At 43.7% G+C, this 21,449-nt stretch overlaps 1 protein-coding gene across 7 annotated transcripts in view; it reads right to left on the bottom strand.

Annotated features, from left to right (window-relative positions):
• The window catches only part of LOC110985351 (mediator of RNA polymerase II transcription subunit 12-like protein), a 50,696-nt gene that overhangs the window by 9,464 nt on the left and 19,783 nt on the right, over positions 1-21,449 (bottom strand). For 4 of the 7 annotated variants that reach the window (XM_087146081.1, XM_087146084.1, XM_087146082.1 and 1 more), the window contains 19 exons: positions 20,110-20,978; positions 19,348-19,456; positions 18,835-18,965; positions 16,694-16,810; positions 15,643-15,784; positions 14,282-14,420; positions 13,573-13,785; positions 12,985-13,205; positions 12,203-12,307; positions 11,427-11,638; positions 10,732-10,896; positions 9,944-10,079; positions 9,152-9,217; positions 7,959-8,068; positions 7,074-7,353; positions 5,973-6,407; positions 4,344-4,452; positions 2,928-3,025; positions 1,417-1,452 (listed from right to left, as the gene is read on the bottom strand). In XM_087146081.1, the coding sequence (XP_087002207.1) occupies positions 1,417-1,452; positions 2,928-3,025; positions 4,344-4,452; positions 5,973-6,407; positions 7,074-7,353; positions 7,959-8,068; positions 9,152-9,217; positions 9,944-10,079; positions 10,732-10,896; positions 11,427-11,638; positions 12,203-12,307; positions 12,985-13,205; positions 13,573-13,785; positions 14,282-14,420; positions 15,643-15,784; positions 16,694-16,810; positions 18,835-18,965; positions 19,348-19,456; positions 20,110-20,978 (3,693 nt within the window). The remainder of the gene's footprint in view (positions 1-1,416; positions 1,453-2,927; positions 3,026-4,343; positions 4,453-5,972; positions 6,408-7,073; positions 7,354-7,958; positions 8,069-9,151; positions 9,218-9,943; positions 10,080-10,731; positions 10,897-11,426; positions 11,639-12,202; positions 12,308-12,984; positions 13,206-13,572; positions 13,786-14,281; positions 14,421-15,642; positions 15,785-16,693; positions 16,811-18,834; positions 18,966-19,347; positions 19,457-20,109; positions 20,979-21,449) is intronic. The other 3 variants (XM_087146083.1, XM_087146085.1, XM_087146086.1) reach the window with 3 other exon arrangements.

Genomic DNA, 21,449 nt, shown 5'->3' with positions numbered 1-21,449 from the left:
TACATGAACAGTTGAATTATATGACACTTTTTGGACAAGGACAATCACAGCTGTTACTGCAACTGTTGCTTTTCAATATTACAGCAGTGATGAAGTCATTACATTACTTGCTGCTCTGCCTGGCATTTTGAAACAAATTCCCTCTTTTCTTCAATGGAAATGGCCAGAAATTCTCGCAGTTCTCTCACAGCCAAAAAGGTTTTTTCGGCACTCCCCCAAAAGTTGTGGATTTCTTGTACAAACTCAGATACGTTGACCAATGACGAGCCTTAATCATTTTCATCTTTTTGTTCGACACAGCTTACAACACCTAAAATGGTTATGTAAAATATGCCAGAATTTGTTGCGTAAGTTGCAGACTTTTGCAGTGCGCAACTTTTGTGAAATGAGTCACAATTTCTAGCATATATCTAATACGAAACATGCAGCATATTAGATGTGAAAGCAATGTATCTAGTTCTAAACACAGAGTTCTAACACATCCATTTCTGAACTGACATTAAACAGCACATCACATCTGTGCTGCTCTTTAGGTAGAAGGGGTACATCTTGGTACACGTCTTCAATCAATGCAAAATTTAACACTGGTTCACTCCCTGTTCATTTACTTGCTGATCTGTACAGTCAGTAACAAGTCAGTCCACAAGACAGTCCACAAGTCAGTCCACAAGTCATACCACAGGTCATTCCACAAGTCATTCCACAAGTCATACAAGTCAGTCCACAAGTCAGTCCACAAACCAGTCCACAAGTCAGGTCATGACTTCAGAGATGAGCAAGGACAAACAAATGCCCTTATCACAGTTCATTTTATTTATAGATATTTTGCGAGTTGACTTATGACAGAAAGACTTGTGACTGACTTGTGGTGATTTGTGACCGACTTGATCACAACTACGCTTCGTTTTCCATTTCTTCCACTCTTTTCACTTTCCTCATTCATGTCATAATAATTTCTACATCGGTTCCGAAACAAGAGTTTTTTGTCCCAAAAAAACTAGAAGTAACCCTTAAATCTGCAGCACCCAAAAATAGCTTGATAACACAAAGAAGCAGAGCCACAAATCGAGCACAAAGTCACAACTTGAACACCAAAGTTTATACTTGACTAAGTAACATGTAAAGAAATATTTTCCAAACCGAAGGCCCTTCTATTCCACTTGTCTCAGACCAACCTGGCATGCAACACATGCATACTAGTAGTAAGGGACAAAGACAACAATCTACACTGCAGCTCCGGTAATAATTTGTATGTCAGCTGGTGGGTTTCGTCAGTGTCAGTGTGTGAGCCATGCAGAAAGCGTTCATGCATAACGGCAAAGGAGGAGTTGATACCCAGCCTGGCATGGGCAAGAGGGAGGGAAGTCGGTTAAAAAAATATGCCACATAAGATAATGCCAGCATCGGTCTGTTTACCTTCAAAATGGGACTTCCATAGTGGACTTCCTCTCTCTGAAAAGAGGGTAGCATGTGGCAAAAGTCAAACAAGCTAGGATTAACAGACTGCAATTTTTTAACACCTAATTTCAATAAACATCCCACTGTCATCCGTCTTATACAACTTCACACAAAAATCTATACAACTTTCGTAATAATGATTGTTGAAAAAGTGACCAATATGGCTCACTGTGCAAGTACTTATCTCTGATTCTTTTGGCATTAAAAAATAAGAATACATCTATTCCCCTTAGATGGGTTACCAATCCATTACAGGCTACTCTTGGGTTATGCTCCTGGGCGAAGAGATGCAAGTAGGGGCAAAATACCTTACCCATGGACACAAAGCATATGGCCAGCACCTAGATCCACGCCACTGACCCTTAGGTCATGAGTCACAAAGCTTGACCAGTGGGTCAGAGCCCTGGCTTGGAAGCTGCCTTGAGAATCTGAAAATCCTTCCCTCAAATCATTAACAAGTGTACCAGACTCACAAAGTGTCGCACAGAACCAAGTCATTCAGCATCACTCTCTGTGGTATCACTTAGTCTGTTTTTCTCCACTATTTCTCCTCTACTGTAAGCATCCAACATACGTACATGTACACCGCATGTACTTATTAACTAGACCATTACTTTTAAGCAAGAATTCTTTTTGCTTAAGTGTAAACACTTGCTAGACTGTAGGTCTCAACAATACTTACGAAGCTGGCCCTTTTTTTGACTGTCCAATCAAATAAGGCCAAAACAACAGTTCTGCTTCCCTACCTAACCTATTTTGACGGTGCAACCCTCAAATTTTTTTGAGGGGAAATATCAGAGAAATGTGGAATTGGAAATAAAGGCATAAACGTGTCTGTCTCAGTTTGAAAGGAGCACAAAAAGGTACCATGGACTTATTTATGCATGCAAGTGGGAGCCTTTAAAGTGTTGTCTTATTGCAAATGCCACCTGATCTCTTTTGCTGTAGCCAATTAACACTTAGCTGCACACTGAATCAGTACAAAACCAAACAGAGCAAACAACAATCTATCTAAACACTATATCTACAACAGTCTGCTCTACGGAAGTTCTGAGCATTTGGTTGAAACTGATGTGTCTCCTCTTGCACTCCATACTGTGCAGGACAATAAAGGCCACTGGTATACCTCTGTCTTGAATACCGTATTTTCATTGGCCCAGAACGATCACATGATCATGACTGGGAAATATGACAACACATACTGTACTACCCTCATCCATGTTCATATTATAGAACTAGTCTCTGCCCCACACGCCAAACCATAACCATAATATCTGCACCTGAAATTAGAAGGGGTGGTGTCCTTAAAATTACATTATACTCTTTTTTTTACACTGGTGGCTACCTGGCCTAAATATTACCACTATAGCAGGGAACCAGCCTGAGCATGTGCAAGGCTTCCTCAAACCTTCCTCAATTCTTTGACCCCCCTGACCTTTGACTCCCCTGCCCTTCCTTTCAATGCTCACCTGGTTGCCGGGCTGTTTCCTGTCTACCAGCATGTTCCGCAGGGCAGCCTTGGAGTTCCCCCCCATGGGCATCTGCCGGTCCATACGAGAAGGTCCTGCTACAGCGAGCCGGGAGGAGAAATACGGGTTGCCATGATTAATGACCAGAAATGGAGAAACGATGGTGAGTCTCCAAAAATCTGCAGCTCAGGCCAAACATAAAAACAAATCACTATTCCTCTCCACTGACAGAGCACCAAGACAACAATGTTACCCAAAAAAATACCGAGGAGGGCGGCAATGTCCTGTAATAACACTTCTTACTTTCTGATAAAAAATCATTGCCCCAAGAATAGCACTTATTTTACAGTCCTGAAAAACTCCATTGGGACTTCACAAAAAGTCATGTTACCCACCTCCATATGCTTTTTGCACCTGTTACATGGACTTACTGGACTGTTACCAATTTTGTCACCCAAACCGAGAAAGTAGTAGGTATTAGATTGACCAATGATAAAAACAGCTGAAAGCAGCTGAAAAAAGCAATAAATAAGCTGGACTGTGAAAATCTCCTATACTTTTGTACACAGCCAGTGAGGAAAAAAAGCTGAAATCAGCTGGAAAGCTGAGAAATCTCACCCCTGAAGTCGTGAAATATTTGTGTGCTTATACAGGAAAGCTCTACAATTACACTTCTTACTGTAGACTTGTGGCAATACTATCGAGCAGTGTTCTTTGCTACGATAACTGACCACAGCAGTTATCGAGTTGCCGAGTCAGGGTGCCACACACGGTAAGCCTACAAAGACTGGTCAGGTCCTCTTATGAGGGTACAAAACCAGCGAAAACAGCCGTAACATATTGTAATCACAATTATTCGAAATTCCACTGAAACTGGAGTAAGGAAGAAGCCACATGGCAGTGAATGACACCTCAACCTTACTAAGCAGAAAGGTAATTTATTTTCAATTCATGGTGATGAAAAAAGACTTCACTCAGTAGTTGGCCATATTGAAATTAAAAGTAACGTTAGCTCTTTATTTGGGAACCTGAGAGTAAAAAAGCAACCAAAAGGCATTTTATGACAATTAATGCCTGTCTACTGGGATGAATGACTTCAAAGTTATCGTTAAATATTTCTCAAATGTTTTGATCCATTTGTTAAAAAATTTAAAGGGAGGATTGGAGTGCATGCCAATCATAAAATAGTCTGATGCCATTCCCTTTAACAGTTTACAATGTGTTAAAAAGAACCAGGGAACAAGATAAGAAATGGCCTCCTAATGAATGAAGTATACCTGGTAGTGTTTGATTGCCAATCATAAAATAGTCTAGTACCATTCCATTCAACATTTTGTGGTCTGTGGAACAGAATCAGGTAACAAGACTGAAAATGACATCCTGTTGAATGACGTCTACTGGGGAGTGTTGGTTTACCTGGTGGTAGTGGCTGTTGGTAAGGAAACTGGCCCGGCATGTAATTCTGCTGCTGTTGCATGAATGGACGCTCCGGGAAACCACCCATATTCTGATTGTAAGCAAACGGCTGTACAGAATAAAACGGGACCAAAGACTTACACTAAACATTCCGAACAAATTTTAGAACATTTGAAATATCTAAGAATTTTGTTAAACTTTCAATGAAGTATTTTCATGCAGAGTCATTTATTTTCTAGTATTTTTTTTTTAACCTCCTTTCTGGTCATGAAACTAAGGAGTTCTTTGAAGCTGTACATGCAATAATCAGATAATACACCTAATATTCCAATAAAAATCTAACGTGAAGAGATGACATGTGATTGTCACGTTTTAGAAGGCAGCACAATAACCTTGGAATGTAACCTTGTAAACCTTCATCATTAAAACAATATTTTTCCTACCCATAATACATTTATACGACGGAAATCAAAAGTCAGGCAAAGCATATGCGTGTACATGTATTCCTAAAAACAGAATCACAAAATCCTCAAAACCAAGCTGTTAACGAGCGTTACATAATTCAAATCTTTCTTATTGTCTAATCCTTTTTTCCACTGTATTGCATTGTTATTTAACTGTTATCTTGTAATAAGTCACTTACTTTGTGCTTTTCTGTTTGATGTTAATTTTGTAAGTAACTACTGGCCTAATAAAGGTAGTATCCGGAATGGGACAGGGGAAAGATATAACATGAGCCTTTGGCTTCTCCTGACTCCTGTGCTGACGCTTTGTATCCTTCTTCAAATCAGTTCTCCTGAACTGAAATTCAGACTTGTTTTTCACTGCACATGCACTTCCACTCATATTGCGCACCTCAAATGTTAATGTCAGCATGAACAACGTTGATGTTAATTAACCATATGCTGCCAGGGAGCCCAGTTTCGGGCACCTAGGCTTTATACACAAAACTGGGGAGCCCGAAATCGGACAAAAGAGCTAGGCCTTGTAACAAAACACCGTACTCGGTACAAAAGACCCGCTGCTGGGGATTGCCATCATTTTTCAGCTTGCATTTATCAGAGGTAATATAGCGCGCCCGTGGATTAGCACCGCGGACAAAAGTGCTCCAGCTCCCCACTGATGGGAGATACAGTGCCGCTGCACGCTAATCCAGCCGCATTTGAAAAGACGCCACTGGCATTCACTGTGAACAAAGGAAATTATGTAACACCTCACAGTTCTGGGCAAAATGAAAACCCTGTTTTAGGTAATGCTATCTGCGAGGATTTTGACAAAGATCTTCAGTATAGAGAAACTTCTGGAGAGGATTCCATTGCAGTCTGTTTTGCTCGATGGCCATTTTTAAAATATCAGCGTTGTCTCCAGCCCTGGCTTTACCCGGGGCTTCAAAATCACTTATAACTACTTACCATCCAAGCTATTATGGACACTTACATGAGATGAAGTCTCGCGCTAAACAATCAGACTGTCAGAAGTCACAAATGCGAGAAAATGAAGCACTTAGGAGGGTCCCAAGTCAGGCCACTTAAGAAAAGAAATTAGAGCCTAGTGCCACACCATAGTGAAAGTTTGAACAAACTTCATAGATTTGCACCAGTCTTTCTGCACATTGATGCCTTGCCCTACCTCTCTCATCATCTGCTGGCCTGGGGTGGGCGTCTTCTTCCGCACCCGCTTCCTCTTCTTGCTGGTGGTGACCCCGCTGGTAATGTCCCCGGCCCCGGCCGTGCTGCCACTGCCGCTCCCCTCCCCCTTGCCGCTTTCCGACAAGCTGTTACCCGATGAATCCGTCGCTGCCTTCTCCGCCTCGGGGCCAGAAGCCGGGGGCGGGGCTGGCTCCTCTTCATCCGGTGGCAATTGGGGAGGCTGGAAGTAGTAGTCATCGGGCCGCTCCCGGTGGTGGGTGTGGTAGTGGGTCAGCCGGAACTGTTCCTGGTACTTGAGGGGCTTGCGCTCCATGCGGACAGCCCCAAAGAAGGACCAAGAGAGCGGGGCAGGGTTCTTGTAGGCCTCCAGGGTGTCCCAGGGGTTGATCTTCTGCTTGGAAGCCACTTGCAGACCCTGTCAGATTATGGATAGTGTAAGACAAGAAGTAAACACTTGTTTCTTCAGTAATTATACTAATTCCCTTTTTGATTATTGTAAGTACTGATGAGTTGTTATTTTTGCGCCTTATGAAAGGAAACCTTTAATTTAACACAAATGTAGCTAAATAATCATCACATCCATGGATTCATGAAGTAGCTAACTATACTTGCGGCCCAAGGACAGTGGGCAGCAATACACAGTGCTTGGCACATACTTCTGATGAAATACTATACTTGCGGCCCAAGGACAGTGGGCAGTAATACACAGAGCTTGGCACATACTTCTGAAGAAATCTCCCAGTTTCTCTTGACAGACTCAAGGTAGCAATTTTAGGATATATCACCACAACTTTTGCAGTCCCTGCTACACATTCCCCCACTGGCTGATCCAAGGTAGATCAACAGGGGCCAAGACCCCCCAAAAGGAGGTAAATTGCCTTTTCTTTTGTTTTGAAATATACTGAAAGAAAGGCAATCTTTTGGGACGACTTCATTTCCCTTTTTTCCCAAAGAATATCGTAAAGCACCCCAAAATTAGCTTAACAAATTAAGAAATGCTACGAAGGATTACTTGAGAAACTGCCGTATATTTTGGCCCTTCCCCCCAAAAAACTTGGCCCCCTCTCCACCTGCCACCTACCTGTTTCTTGTTGATGGAGTCGAAGCCGGCAATCTTATTGCCCTTGGTGTCGATCAGGCTGCCCATGGGTTCCACCGTCACCACGTCACAGGTCTTCTTGGGCACCGGCAGCAGCTGGCGCACCCGGTCGATGTCGTACGAGTGCTTGTCGCCCAGCTCCTTCTTCAGCTTCTTGATGAGCGTCTGGTGCTCCCGGCCCTTCTCCCCCTCGCTGCAGTCACTGGACAGGGTGCTGTTGATCAGCACTGACAGCATGTCCAACACCGTCGTGAACAGCTCACTGCAAAAACGGCGTTTTTTAGTTTGACGGGGGGGTGTGATCATCCTTGCCCTTAAGAGCGAACGTGCCACTGCAGCGTTTTGTAAACGACACGTGAACATGTTCAGTGCTTGTAAATCAGCCTACAGTCATGCTCATTAGGCCAATCTCACATGTGTACTGCTGTTCTTGAATGACCTCCAACACGCTTCATTCTAGGCATGCACTGTTGGAATACCAACCTGCCTCATTGTGAGGGACGTAGCCAAGACAAGCTGGCAACACATGAAAGTGCTTCCAAATGACATATCTGAATGCAGAACGATAGCGGTACTTGAGATTGAACATGCGAATAGGAAGAAAAACCAGAGAACTAGGGAGACACTCTTTTGGCAGATGAAAGGACTAAAGGACAACTCTACACTTTGTATATGGCTGGGACCAGGAATTAAACAAAGGTCGCAGTGGTGAAGGGCGAATGTTTGATTGACCAACCAGCCAAGTCATCTTGTTACAGTTCACTACAGGAGTGAATGCAAGAATGATGGAACAGGTTTTGACTGTGAAAGGTTGCTCTGTTACTTTCCTCACGATGGTCACCTTTAAGACGAGGACGATCAATTTACCTGTTGGAGTGGGTGTCCACGGTCCCCGTAGTAATGAGCTGCAGCAACAGCAAGGCAAACTCTGTAGTCCACTGCTGGCTGCGCAGGATGGTGTCAAACATGTTGCCGACCTGTTGGGCATTATAAGATCACTGAGTTAGCAACATCATAGATGCCAGCGTAAAAGCATGGCTGGTTTTTCAGGGGCATGTTTTTCATAAATAAGACCAGAAACATGATTCTGCTTTGGTCATTAGTTGGGCGTTTCTCCAACTTTGAATATGCCTATGGAGTCACTGTTTCAACTGAACAAGAACCGAAGGTTGGTGATGGCTCTTTGCCGAGTCAAAATGAGGGAAAATGTCTTTTTTTTTATCTCCAATGTCAGTGAATTATGCATCCCCCACTTTTTTGTCGTATGCAGTGAACCAAAACTGGTTATTTTCTTCTCAAATGTGAAAAGAGACAGCAGCAGTAGAAAGACACTTGCCAAAGATTCAGCAAAAATGGCATTTGTGAACAATATCACCTGCTACCTAGTATTAGCCTTACACATAATCCCGGTATTCCTGCTTTGATGTCACAAACATATTTCTGGTTTAACAAGTGTAGCAAAAGCACTGACTGGGCTTGGTGGTAAAGTGGCTAAGGTATCTTTATCACTGCATATGAATAGGACGGTTCTGGTTTCCAGACTCATGCAAGAACTTATTAATGCATAAGAACAGGAGGGTTCTGGTCTCCAGACTCGTGCAAGAAAGCTTGTGACTTTTTTCTCTCACTGAGCAGATGGTGTACAAATAATGAATATTTCACGTAAACAAAACGGTGAGAATACCTTCGCAAGGTGATGGACGGAATGCTCCATTCTAAACAGATTGCCAGTTTTGGAAGTCTTTTGATTTGATCTATAAGTTCCATAATCTCTATCAAAGCTCCAAATCTCAAGTCACCAAAGTGGTGAACTTTAACTTTCTAATTGGAAATGCAAAGTACTCCATACAAAACATGCAAGCTTGTTGGCTTCAATGGCCTGACAAGACGTTGTACAATTTTTGCAAAAGGTATTTGTAATGGCTGTTCTAACTAAGATATGAGGGACATTTGGCTGAACAGTGCTTTTTGCAAGATGCCTCGGACACATTGGATAGAATGTGGCACAGGACAAAATATCTGGATTGATGCGAGGCATCGGTGAGGGCTGGGAGACTGACCAGGCTGAGTCTGAGCTGCAGGGCTTCATGCATCATTCTACGGCTCTGCTCATCTTCCCAACGATCCTGAAAAGATCAGAGGCGGAAATAGAAATTCAAGAGCTGCAGCAAACAATGAAGAGGTTCTTGTAACAGCAGGAGCCGAGATGCAGCTGGATTTGCAGTGCTCCTTTGAGAAAGTGGCGGCTTGTTGCTGTTGCGTGTTGCTGGTGAGCGCATTTCCAAAATAGTTTTTGGGGTCCACTGGATAAGTGCTTATCCCACGTTTTCCTACTGAAATACGGGCGATTCACAAAAGTGCACTTCCAAGAGTTTGCAGTGTGTTGGCCAATCACAACATGTTTAAATCTGTCGATCCAATGCCCGTTTGACAAGGGTCGACAGATTTCACGTGTTGTGATTGGCGAACACGCAGCAAACTCTTGGAGGCGCACTATTGTGAATTGCCCATATTGTACATTCTTTGAAAGCATCCATGGTTCATTCATGCTTTCAAGGAAGGCAGAAGTGAATCCAGAATACCAACATGGCCACGAAGGGTTTGACCACTGCTGCAGTTTCACTTTCATACACTCCTTTTGTACATACATCGTTTGGATTTTGTGTACATTTGTTAATATTTAGCAGTACTTTAACATCTTGTGTAATCTGCAAACGATTTATCCCTTGCCCATGATTTCTGGTAAATGAACCACTCCAATTCTTGTAGGAGGCAGATGAAGCTTCCCGTGACCAACAATTCATGTCAGAGTGACAGCATTTGTTTTTGTTTTTTTCAGAATGAAGCCTTACATCTTTAGGTGACTGCAAGAACTGAGTGAGCTGTGTTTGGAGGGACGTCAGCAGGCCCTCTCGTTGCTCGTCTTGCCCCTTAAGGCAGGTCAACACCAGGGACAACAGGGGCTGGTGACTGACGAGGGACATTTGGCTGTGCACGGGGGAGGAGAGAGAGAGAATGGCATTTTAGGGCCCATGAAATAAAGTTACTAGGAAGCCAGAGAAATATATTTTAAACAAATAGTCATCCCTTTGAGTTGTAAGACACTAAGCATTTTGAAGGTCCTTTTTCCGTTGTCTGCCTAAATTAGAGAGATCTTTCTTCTGAGTTTTGCAGTTGAATAACTGTAATTGAGTAATTTTCTAAATGGGCAATAAACATTTTTAGACACTGAGGTCATTTACAAATGCCATGTGATCTCCACACAGTAACCTGAGAGGGTCATGAGTAATTTTCAACAGAATGAGCAAAACCCCCCAACACATGACAAGCAAGCACCAAAAGTTGGACCCGTGCATGACAAAGTGGCACAGGATTGCCTTATACAAAATATCAGACTTTACCTCTGAGCAAGATCCTGCAAGGATCAAGACATCGGGCGCTCTATTAAACTTTCCAGCTTTGTATGTCTCAGGTTACTCCGATTAGAATTTTGCATCATGCTTCCCACTTCAATCTCTTACTTGTAATTTTTCACACTTGGAGTTAAAGTCAGATGGGTCAATAACTTCAGTATGAAATACTAAACAATAGCTTGACTAGAGGGTCACAATGGAAGTCTGGACGGTACATCTGGACTTACGCTTTGTGACCATGCTTATCCTTGTCCTTGCTGGACTTGGACCACGTGTGGCCCACGCTCTCCAGGACGTTGCCGGCGGCTCTGAGGACCCGTCCCTGGACTTGACTGGACAGCTTGGAGATGAGGGGTGCCACCAGCCACACCCCGCTGCGCTCCTGCTCCAACCTACCCATCCCAAAAATAAAAATCATGGAATCGACAGCATTCAGTTCAATAGTAATCAATAGATCCATACTGATAAATCCCGTGTCCTGGTGACTTTTTTTCAAGTTTCAATTTTTTCTTCACCGAGGGAGTCGCCTCTGACATTGAAACTGTTTGTAGGCTGACCTTGTCTAAATATACCGCTATCTTTGGGTAGACAACCAGAGCTGAAATGTGTTTAGATTAACTGGATTTGCAGCACAAACATTGCTGTGTTGTCATTCCTTTGTGATCACATTGCTTTTACACGGAATACGGACCAGCCTTAAAACGTAAGTTAATAAGACTGGTTGTGAGTACAATTCTTGAGTTTTGTAGAGTGTAAAAAAATATATTTACACTCCTCTGTTCAAATGGGGTAATTAGTTAGAAAATGCCAGATGCCCAACAATAAGTTAAACCTCTGAACATGCAAACATAACAAAATGAACGCAAAGTAACAGGAAGCTTGGCAACATTCCAAACCAACATATCTGTTACTGTTGGCCTACCTGATCTGTTGCACTGCTTTCCTTTGACCGTTCTGCCCGCCGGGGGCACTCTTAGTGGCCGCTGAACCCTCGTCGCTGTGTTGCTGCTGGAACACCTCGATGGTTGCCTTGGCGATGTTGTCCAGGAGGGGGTTCATCTCTGAGTTGGCGCACTGCTTCAGCATGAGCTGCAGCTCCAGCCAGGAGACACGCAGGGTCCACTGGTCCAGGTTCTGGGCCAAGATATCATGGAGAAAAATTGTGACATTGAAAAGACAGAAGACAGATCTTACTGAAACTTAGTCTGGACAGAGACATCCATTCTCTTTTTTTTCTGCAACATTTCAGTGTAAGATTTGCAGTTAAAGCAATTAGCATTTCAAATTACTGTACATGAATCTAGAACTGTTTGTTGGGCACTATGAAAGACAGATTTCACATTTACAAGTGAAACTTCTTTACAAAAGTGACATCAAGACCACTGGCAGAACAAACTTACTCAAAGCCAAGTCCAAAATATACCTCTTTGTGATAAAGGTTACATTGCAATGATTTAACTTTTTCAAATTCCTTATTGGCAAGAGGTATACAGAACAACTGTTGATTGCTGTCACAGGAAAAAATGTTTTCTACACCCTTCTATCTCAGGTGCATGTAAATCTCGGATGTGAAAAATATCATGTCACACATTAACCTGTCACCAAACTGTCAGTGAAATACAGTCGGGCGCCAAATTCCTGGCCCATGACAAATTTTATGCAATATTCCCCTCCTTGCAACAGCTCATACCAACTCACCCTGAGTATTCTGGTAATAGCCTGCTTCTGCTCACTTTCATAGCTGCCGTCCGATATCAGAGGCACGCCGTTGGGATAGCAGATGAGTTGCACCAAATAGTGAGCCTAAACACAGACAAAACCAAACATCAACAGATCACACATTATGAAGTCCTCGGACAAGTGTGCGCTATGGACAAGTACATCGTCAATTCTAGGTGCTTTCAAAATTGTCAGTGAGTTAAGTTGCGCAGTACACCGAACTTAATTCCAGCCAAGACTCACAAGCGCGACAATGAATCGGCAATCTCATTCAGATAGGCAGCCATGCGTTAGTTATTCTGCTGAGTGTCAATCCAAACAACTGAAAGGTCTCCTTGTTTGTCATAACCTCTAATGTAAAACGTGACCTATGTTTGGCTGATGCATACTCAACACCAAAATTCTAAACACCATGTGTTCGAAATGGTTACGTTTCACAAGATCACCGGGCCTGATTTTCTTACAATTTTTTCCAGAAAGTATGAGACAACTATTCGACCCAAGCTGCAGTGCACCCTTACCAGCAAAGGTGACAAAGGCGAGTGGGAAGTTGTGAAAGTGGCTCATGAACGCGCAAGGTGCATATACGATGCTATCAAAGCGCATCCCACACCACAAACCTGTGCACATGGACAATGAGTTCCAGCCCAAAGGACTGCCATTGCTACGTAAAAAGCACGCCCTCTCTTGTTCACACCCAGAAAAGATCAGGGAAAAACAGTGTTTGGAGGCGTTAGGATTGAAACGGGTGCCAGCCTTACGTGTTTGTGGGACAAGACCTGGTCCAGCAGAACCTCCCTGGTCCAGAGTCGGTCAGGGTCCTTCAGGAAGATCTCCCGCACCCAGCTCTGGCTGCAGATGGTCTTGAGGGTGAACTTGGCATAGTCGCTCAGGCTGGCCGTCTCAATGGAGCCTGAGGACCTGGGGTCCTCGGTGAAGTCGTCAAAGCTGCCGCTGGTGCCGCCCCCCACACCCGCCTCACCTGCGTAACGAGGACCATTTTCTGAGTGATTAACAACTTCTACTGATGGAGGACCTCAAAAGTCTAAATGGGCACAACAGTCTAATATGAAAATTTTCTGATTTCAGGGTCCATTCTTGACTTGTGGGATGTTTGAATGGCTGTTGTTCGCCATTTCTTAAAAGTGCTTACAGAAATTTTGGACTTAAATCCATTAGCAGTGTGATCCACAAAATCCCTTTTTCCAGGGTAAAAATTTCAATGTTTGAAAGCAAAGTGTGAAAAAAGTGTACAAAAGTAAGATCCCCAGAGCCATACTCACTTGAAGTAGTACTTTAATCAATATGAAGTCTAAAAAACCTTTGGACAGTGCCACCGAGACGCTTACCCAGCAGTAGGATGGCCTTTAGCACCCCCACCAGTGCCTCCACGCTGATGCTGCGGTGGGCAGCGGCCAGCAGGTGCTGGTCGCAGGACGACTTGACGTAGTAGCCGTTCTTGTCCGACTGACCCGGCAGGGGACCCGTGGACAGGAGGCGCAGGAGCAGCCGGCACATGAGTCTGGCTCCGGGCTCGGCATCCGACTCCATCTGAGTTCCCGCTGAAGCCAACCGAAGGGGAAAAAACCCGCAAGTTTCATTGAAATAGAGTTTGCTATTTGCTTAGTAATGAGGTTTTCAGCTTGTTAAGAGAAAAAAAATTGAAAAATCCGGCCGCAAAGAACAGCTACAAGTGAAAAAGAGTTTTGCAAATGAGTTTAGAGGAACTTGGATTGAGGAAGGATTGATGGAAGAACAGTCCAGCCACTATCCTATCAGTTCCAGTGGGGCTTGATGCCCCCTGATAGTTAGAGACCAAAACCTGTTCTGCTTCTTTCCTGTAATGTCGGGGGGGCTATAACGGAATCTGGAAGGTTCCTAGCAAAGTAGGGCGATGGTTCAATATGCAAATATTACAGTGATATGCAGCATCCCAGCTAGATCTTGACTTCAGCAGCAGTAAATCAACACATTCCAAGGGACACATGATGAGTCATCTGACACATAACAGGTGCTTGTCATTGGGCAGCACTGCATGAATATGCATGTTAGTCGTACCGTTGAGTGATGGTGTGGTGAAGTCCAGCAGTGATGTCAAGGCCACGTGTTCTACTACATCCTCCAATGCAAAGCAATGCCTAGCAATCAGGATGGCTGCAAAGACGGCTACCGAGTCATGGATGGAAAGATCATTCACCTGTATGCAAAGGGCAACCATCATACACATTTTCAAAGCCAAATGCTACACCAGCAGTCTTCGGCGTCTCTAAATCACGCAAAGAGCTTTCATGCAACTCAGTTATTTCAGTTTCTTTTCAACACAACCTGTGACCCAAGCGAACACTACGAGTCTCATTTTGTGGGATCCAATCATACACCTGGCAATGCGTGCTGTGGAAAAATGACCCAAGCGAACACTGCGATTACCATTTAGTGGGATCCAATCATACACCTGGCAATGCGTGCTGTAGGAAAATGACCCAAGCGAACACTGCGATTACCATTTAGTGGGATCCAATCATACACCTGGCAATGCGTGCTGTAGGAAAATGACCCAAGCGAACACTGCGATTACCATTTAGTGGGATCCAATCATACACCTGGCAATGCGTGCTGTGGAAAATGACCCAAGCGAACACTGCGATTACCATTTAGTGGGATCCAATCATACACCTGGCAATGCGTGCTGTAGGAAAATGACCCAAGCTAGCATTACGAGTCTCATTTTGTGGGGTGTCATTTTGTGGGATCCAATCATACACCTGGCAATGTGCGCTGCCGAAAAATCAGCACAATTCTTGAAACAACACAGCGTTCCCAACAGGTGTTCTTTAATTAATAGTAATAAATAAATAAGAACGTGATTATATTGGAATACTGAAAGAAAGGTCTAAGGTTCCAACTATGAAGATCTCATGTTGCTCTGTAGCCAATGACGGCACATTTTAAGCAGTGATAAGTGGTGTAACGGTTCTTATGCAGCGACAATCCTTTCATATAGGATTGATTCTAGGAAGCCCTAGGCTATTCAATATTTTACTGTTGAATGTACCATGAGTATAACAATAAATCGATGTCAATAGGCCACTCTTCAGAGTGGTCAGCATTTCACCTGCGACTTTAGTTTTTGTCCATAACTTAAGACAATAAAAGTCTGACTGCAGAGAGTATGCAAAAGTATGCCAACCATATGGAGTTTTGTCTGCAAAAGTAAATTCTGCATTTCGTTCTATTTGCCCTATTCCTTTGATAATCTTAGAAGTACCACTTTTAAAACTAAATTTCCATTTTCTTTTGCTCTGTATTTGCTCCTTTCGGGACAAAATAGGTTTCACCATCCACACCTTGTCTCCTCACTCTAGTCCAAAATCATCCCCCGCACCCCCTCCCCGGGGAAAAAAATTGTGCCACCGACTCACGTCAACTTGGCAGAGGATGTCGTTGAAGCCACAGCTGGGGTTGGAAGAGCAGCAGAGGGCCTTGAGCACGCCCAGCCATTCTGAGCTCAGCGCGCTGCAGCAGGAGGTCAGCTCGGCGCACATGATGGACAGGTCATTCAACCTGTTAACCAAAAAAGAAAAAAGAAAATCAAATGCACTGAACGTATGACGAGTTAATCTCCAAAATGTGATAAGGGACATTTTGATATCTTTTAGAATCTCATCCTGACTGCATTAAGCCTGCTTAAAGAACAGGGAAAGAAGATTTAACTAACCAACAACTTTTGAATCAAAAAGTGGAAAATAACTGTTTGCAGGACCTGTTTAAAACTTTTTTTTTTCTCAAAATTCTAAAAACACAGAAAAGTTGTCTTTTTCTGGTGAACACAGCATTTTGGAAATAAAAGCTTCACAAAAACCGTCACCTTTCCAGGTATCCAACCTTTCAAGATATACTAAAAGGAAACAAGCCAAAATCTGGAGATAACGCACGAGTATACATATTCATAAACTAAAGATCCATACACAGAAAGGCAATTTACCTTAAAAACTTGCAGTTCCAAAGTAAATAACTGCTGTGAGCTCATTTTTTGAGTCATGTCACAACAACTGTGCGGCACTCTTCTGTGACTTTCAACAACACTGTGACCCACAATTCCAAGTCAGGCTGAAGTAGGCAACCTACGCTGTTCGACAATTAATCTCCCCCACTTTATTTTCATACTTCAAAGTGATCCAAGGACTACATTCTGTCTGCAAATAGCTTTGGTAATTACAAAGAATGACAGCTGTGGAACTTCCACGAACTTAACTATCCATAGAAGTCCCACTTCTTCAGGGAAACGAAGTTACCCACTTCAGCCTGGTTCTGGAAGGATCCATCACATTTACTGACAATCCAACCACTGTTTCTCCTTTGCGAACAATGTAAATTGCGTGATATGTGGCTTCTTATGTGTCTTCTACACAATGTTTTTTCTGAGCTGATAGCTCCTTTTCACACTCTGCCAGGCTGCAGAGCTGAACTTACATTTGCACGTCTGTGGGGCTGCATATGTAGAGCAGGACATTGCACACAAAGCTGTAACGGTCCGTTGAGCTCTCATTCAGTTGTTTGCCCAATGAAGTGTGGTGAAACTGCAGATCCCTTTAGATATAGAACGGCACAACACAAGTCACTATATACCACAAAGCACCTGAGAAACTGAGAAGATTTAAGTCCAAGGGATTGCTAATTAAATGGTGGTGTGTGTAATTGTATGTTTCTTTGCCTTAATTTTGGATTTTTGCCCTGCCCGACGTGTATTTTAACCACTACCAGCCAGGGACTCCGGGATCGGAGCCGTATGGTTTATATGTGTGGCCGGGGTCTCCGAACTCGGACAAAGGAAACAGGGCCCTGTAACAAAAGACCGTACTCCGAACAAAAGACCAGGCTGCTGGGCATGACCGGCATTTTTCACTCTCAAAAGTGGTGATAATCCAGCGTTATTTTGAAACCGTATACCAGGGTTTGGGGTATTTAGAGCAAGCGGATTACCACCGGGGACAAAAGCTCTCCACCACCGCAGCGATGAGCCACACAGCACCGCTGCATGCTACTCTGGCCCCTATTGAAAAGAGGTCAGCAGTGCACGGAGCCAGGTTCGTGAACAAAAGACAGCTGTATAACACCGCACAATCTGGGCTCTGTTTACAAGGCTGCAGGCCTGGCTGAAATATTTGGGCGTCAATGAAGGTCACCTGTCAATTTAGAGTAGTGCCTGAAGATTACTCTGTGCGGCTATAAACGACTGTTAAATGGAATGATGAATTGTTGAAGGATTTTGAAAACGGAAAAATGATAGTCATGCCGGCCCAGCATCCTCAATGTTGAAAAATGCCCCAGTCCGAAGTGGTTAACTCAGTATACCGAGTGTAAAGCTTGGGAAAAAAACCACAAGCGTACTCGGGTGGGACTCGAACCCACGACCTCCTGCTTACTAGTGCAGACGTCTTAACCACTCGACCACCGACCTTGCCGGTGTCGACTGGCTGGTTTGAATCAGATGTAGCAGCGGGTATGGCAAACAACTATTTCAAAGATGGATTTGTGCTGGGGAGATGTAAATCCATCTTTGAAATAGTTGTTTCTATGGAAACTGGCTGCGGCAACCAACATAGACTGCTTTTCAAGATGTACATGTACTTTGCATTGGAGAGATTTTAATTACAGGTTTTGCCCTTTACCCGATGCATACATTTATAAACACTGTTCACTCAGAGCTTTGTCCGAGAGCTTGTGAAAAAATTCACAAGCTTACACCTGACAAAGTACTGAATATACGGTATTTATAAATATATATACGTCGAGTAAGTGGAAAACCCATAATTAAAATCAACATAGACTCGTAATATCTAGCAGAGGGCACGCAACTGCAACACGGCCACTCTACCTTTGGTTTCATCACGTCATATCCACTGACTGAGGGGATAGTGACACCATACATTTCCTATTTGAGGGCATCATATCTCTCAATACAAAAGCGTTCCTGCTTAACCTTAAACCTAAATGTTGCCATCTAATTTAATCAAATGTATAATCCTATGTTATGTAATGTTACTCCATTTAATAGCCTGATATATTCAGTACTTAACCCTAACCTTCCCCAACCACACAGAATTAAATAGTAGTAAAGTGTTTAATTCGGTGGGGATAGGTCTGGTAGGCCCATAACAGCTGGCTTTTGCACTGGGTTTGGCATACCTCGGAAAAACAAAGTCAAACAGCCTCTGTGCACAAAGTCCCATATGGGTGTTTAACTTTGTGTGAATGGGGAAGGTTAGGGCCAGCAACCCTTGGGGGTTAGGGTTCAGTAATGTGAACATGTTTGGTTACACTGTAAAGAATGACAGCACTGAAATAAATGTTTCATCATCATCATCAAGAAGTTTACAGTACATGTATTTCTGTTTGACTGGACATAAAATGCTTCAAAAACAAGAAGTTTCATCCAGAAATTCGGAAAATAGTTACAGCATCAAAAAAAAAAACAAAAAAACTCTTACTGCACACTCAACTCTACGAATTCTCAAAATAAGCACTGGATCGAAACAAAGACATTTCCCTGATCAACCATTTCTCTGCTTGTTCTTTGGGTGGTGTGGGTTCTAAACTCTGCCGAGTCTGACCTTGGGTTCTGAATGTACTCCTGCATGAATTTGGGGTTCCAGAGCGGGTTGGACTCAGAAGGGTGCACGCTGGTGTACAACGTCTGCTTGACCTTGGAGGCAACACTGCTGAACATGTCTGAAAACTTGGCCTAGGTGGCAAAGAATTGACGGGAGAAGAAGAAGTAAATCGGGACAGTCCAGGGAGACCAAAAACGATAAAACAAACATACGGGATGAAAGGAGTCTGAAGATAACATTCCTCTGTATGTAAAAAAGCCATCACTTGGTTTAGTAATCTGTGCACAACATTAAGTGTGTCAAGGTTCATTTGAGATAATTATTATGCAAATATATGCGTGATGGAACCGATCAGTGTGGTCGCTCACTTACACGCAGTGAACACATTCAAGCTCATTTGATGTCGGGTATAGTTAGGTCGTATCGCCTTATGCCACTGAAATACTGAATTGACGGATTGTAATGAAACTTCTTGAGGACACTGTAACAAGAAAGCCAAGTTGCATCAATTACCTTGACGTGGCTGCAGGATGTGTATAGTTCATACAGATAGGCAAGGATGCAGCGCTCGGCTGAAGAGCACACCGTCACATTAGTGACATGCTTCACTATGCCACATAATCTATCCGAAAATAACAACAGAAAAAATTTCCTCACTGATAACCAAAAGTCCAAGAAATACTGTTAGTCATTACAATGTCTCCAATGGGGACGATATGCAAAGCAGTGCGCCCAAAATAATTTAATACCAAATGGGTTAATATCTGGCTCATTGGTTGACATCAGTATTAACAACCCATGCTTTCCCACCTATCAAGCTATCAAGACAACAGACATTCAGCAAGATTGGTGCAAGTTGACAAATTGAAGACGTTCTTGAATGACTGCAGCACCTCATGTAGTGAAAAGCGGCGTGGAATGCAAGATCTAGTTGTGGTTTGGAGTCGTGCATGATCACTATGTAACAGGGCCACATTATGTTGACTCTTTTGCATTTCAATAAAGGTTTAGCGGTATTGTGAATTGCTCTGAGTGATAAACATACGTTGGCCAGCGTTCAAAAATGGATTGAGGGTTACCGTCCTGTGAAGCCTACATTTGAATCCAACAGCATCTCACCAAGTGGATTCTGTTGAATCTCCACAAGGTGTGAAGCCTACGGAATCACAGACCAACAAGCAGTGGGAACAGTCTTTCCTTACTGACCAACAGTGGTAGCATCTTGTCTTTTGTTGAGCCCAACTACATTAAGCAGTCTAAGGCAAATGAACTTACAGCTCAAAGACGGTGGCCGTTTGCTCCTGGGACACCAGCAAACATGCCTGGTATCTCCGCAGCACAGCCACGATGGACAGGCAGAGGTTAGGAGTGTAGTTCCCAGCCAGGGGGGATGATTTCTGCGTCAGCTCTGCCTCGACAATGCTCATGTAATTCAGTAGCTGTACTGAAAACTCCAAGAGGGCGTGTATGTTCAGGGCATTCTCCATCAGTTCAAAGACCAGAGTGATCTGCTCAACAGACGGCAGGTTGTCTAGTGAGCCCTGCGTGCAGCTTTGGACCTGCTCCAGGACGTGGGATGCACAGGCTGCCGTCACGGCATGCTGGTCGAAGTAGGACAGCGTCCGGTAGCGCTCCAGGACATGTTCGAAACTGACGGGCTGGCCTTCAGCTTTGACGTGCTTGGCCTTGCTGTCACTCTTTCCTGGTGTGGTTTCCTTTTTGCTACCCAGGGCCCGCAGGGTCTCCCGCTGGATGCGCCGAGCAGTGTGGCGGGCTTCGTCCCGGGCCTTGCCAAAGCCGTATAGCAGAACCAGCCGCTGATTACATTCATGGGCCGACATCTCGTCTTGGGGGAGGGGGAAGTGGGTGGCGTACATTAGGTGGCGGTTGGGCTTGGGTGGGGGCGGGTGAGGGGACGGGGTCCCCCCTTCCCGCAGGGCCTTCTTCCGCTCGTCCTTGTCGTCCTCAAAGAAAGAGTCCTCGGTGCTGAGCTTGTTGGACTGGAGGGCCTCCAGGAACTTCTCCTGGAAGGAGACCGACTCCTTCTTCTGGATGCCGCTGGGTTTGGTGTCTTCATCCGAGTCATCGTACTCTTCCTTCTCCTCCTGCTCCTGTTTGATTCCTATGCCATCCATATCTTTAGGCTGCAAAATGAATCCATACAGTTTTACATCACGTCATCCTTGTAAAGAACTTTAATGTAAACTTTATCGTTAATTGTGAACAAATTTAAAAGAAAATTGTCATACCCATATCAGTCTATTCTTGTCATGGGCATAATTTATGAACTAGACAACACACCACTTCAAAACACCATTCGGGATGAGATTAGGGGATCAAAGGAAATTCTTGAAGCATCCAGCACACAAGTTGTCAAAAGAGACACCAAAACACTGTAAAATGCAAGGGCTTTCAATTGTTGTACGAGTTTTGTACCAAAAGCAAAACAGTAGCAAAACCTGAATTCCTGCTTCTCTAAAAACTGAGAATTTTTGAGTGAAAAATGCTGACATCTGAGAAAAAAAGGTGAGAAATCACATCCTATTAGTCTTTGCAAAAGTGGCAAGAGGTCATTCTCAAAGAATGTTCCTGGATAGATTTGGTGTTGAAGCAAC

This window comes from Acanthaster planci, linkage group LG14, assembly GCF_054643075.1.
Source record: "Acanthaster planci isolate LZ-2023a linkage group LG14, COTS_SCS, whole genome shotgun sequence".
Lineage (NCBI taxonomy): Eukaryota > Metazoa > Echinodermata > Asteroidea > Valvatida > Acanthasteridae > Acanthaster > Acanthaster planci.
Note: the sequence above shows the minus strand (reverse complement) of the source record. Positions and strands in the feature narration are given on the sequence as shown.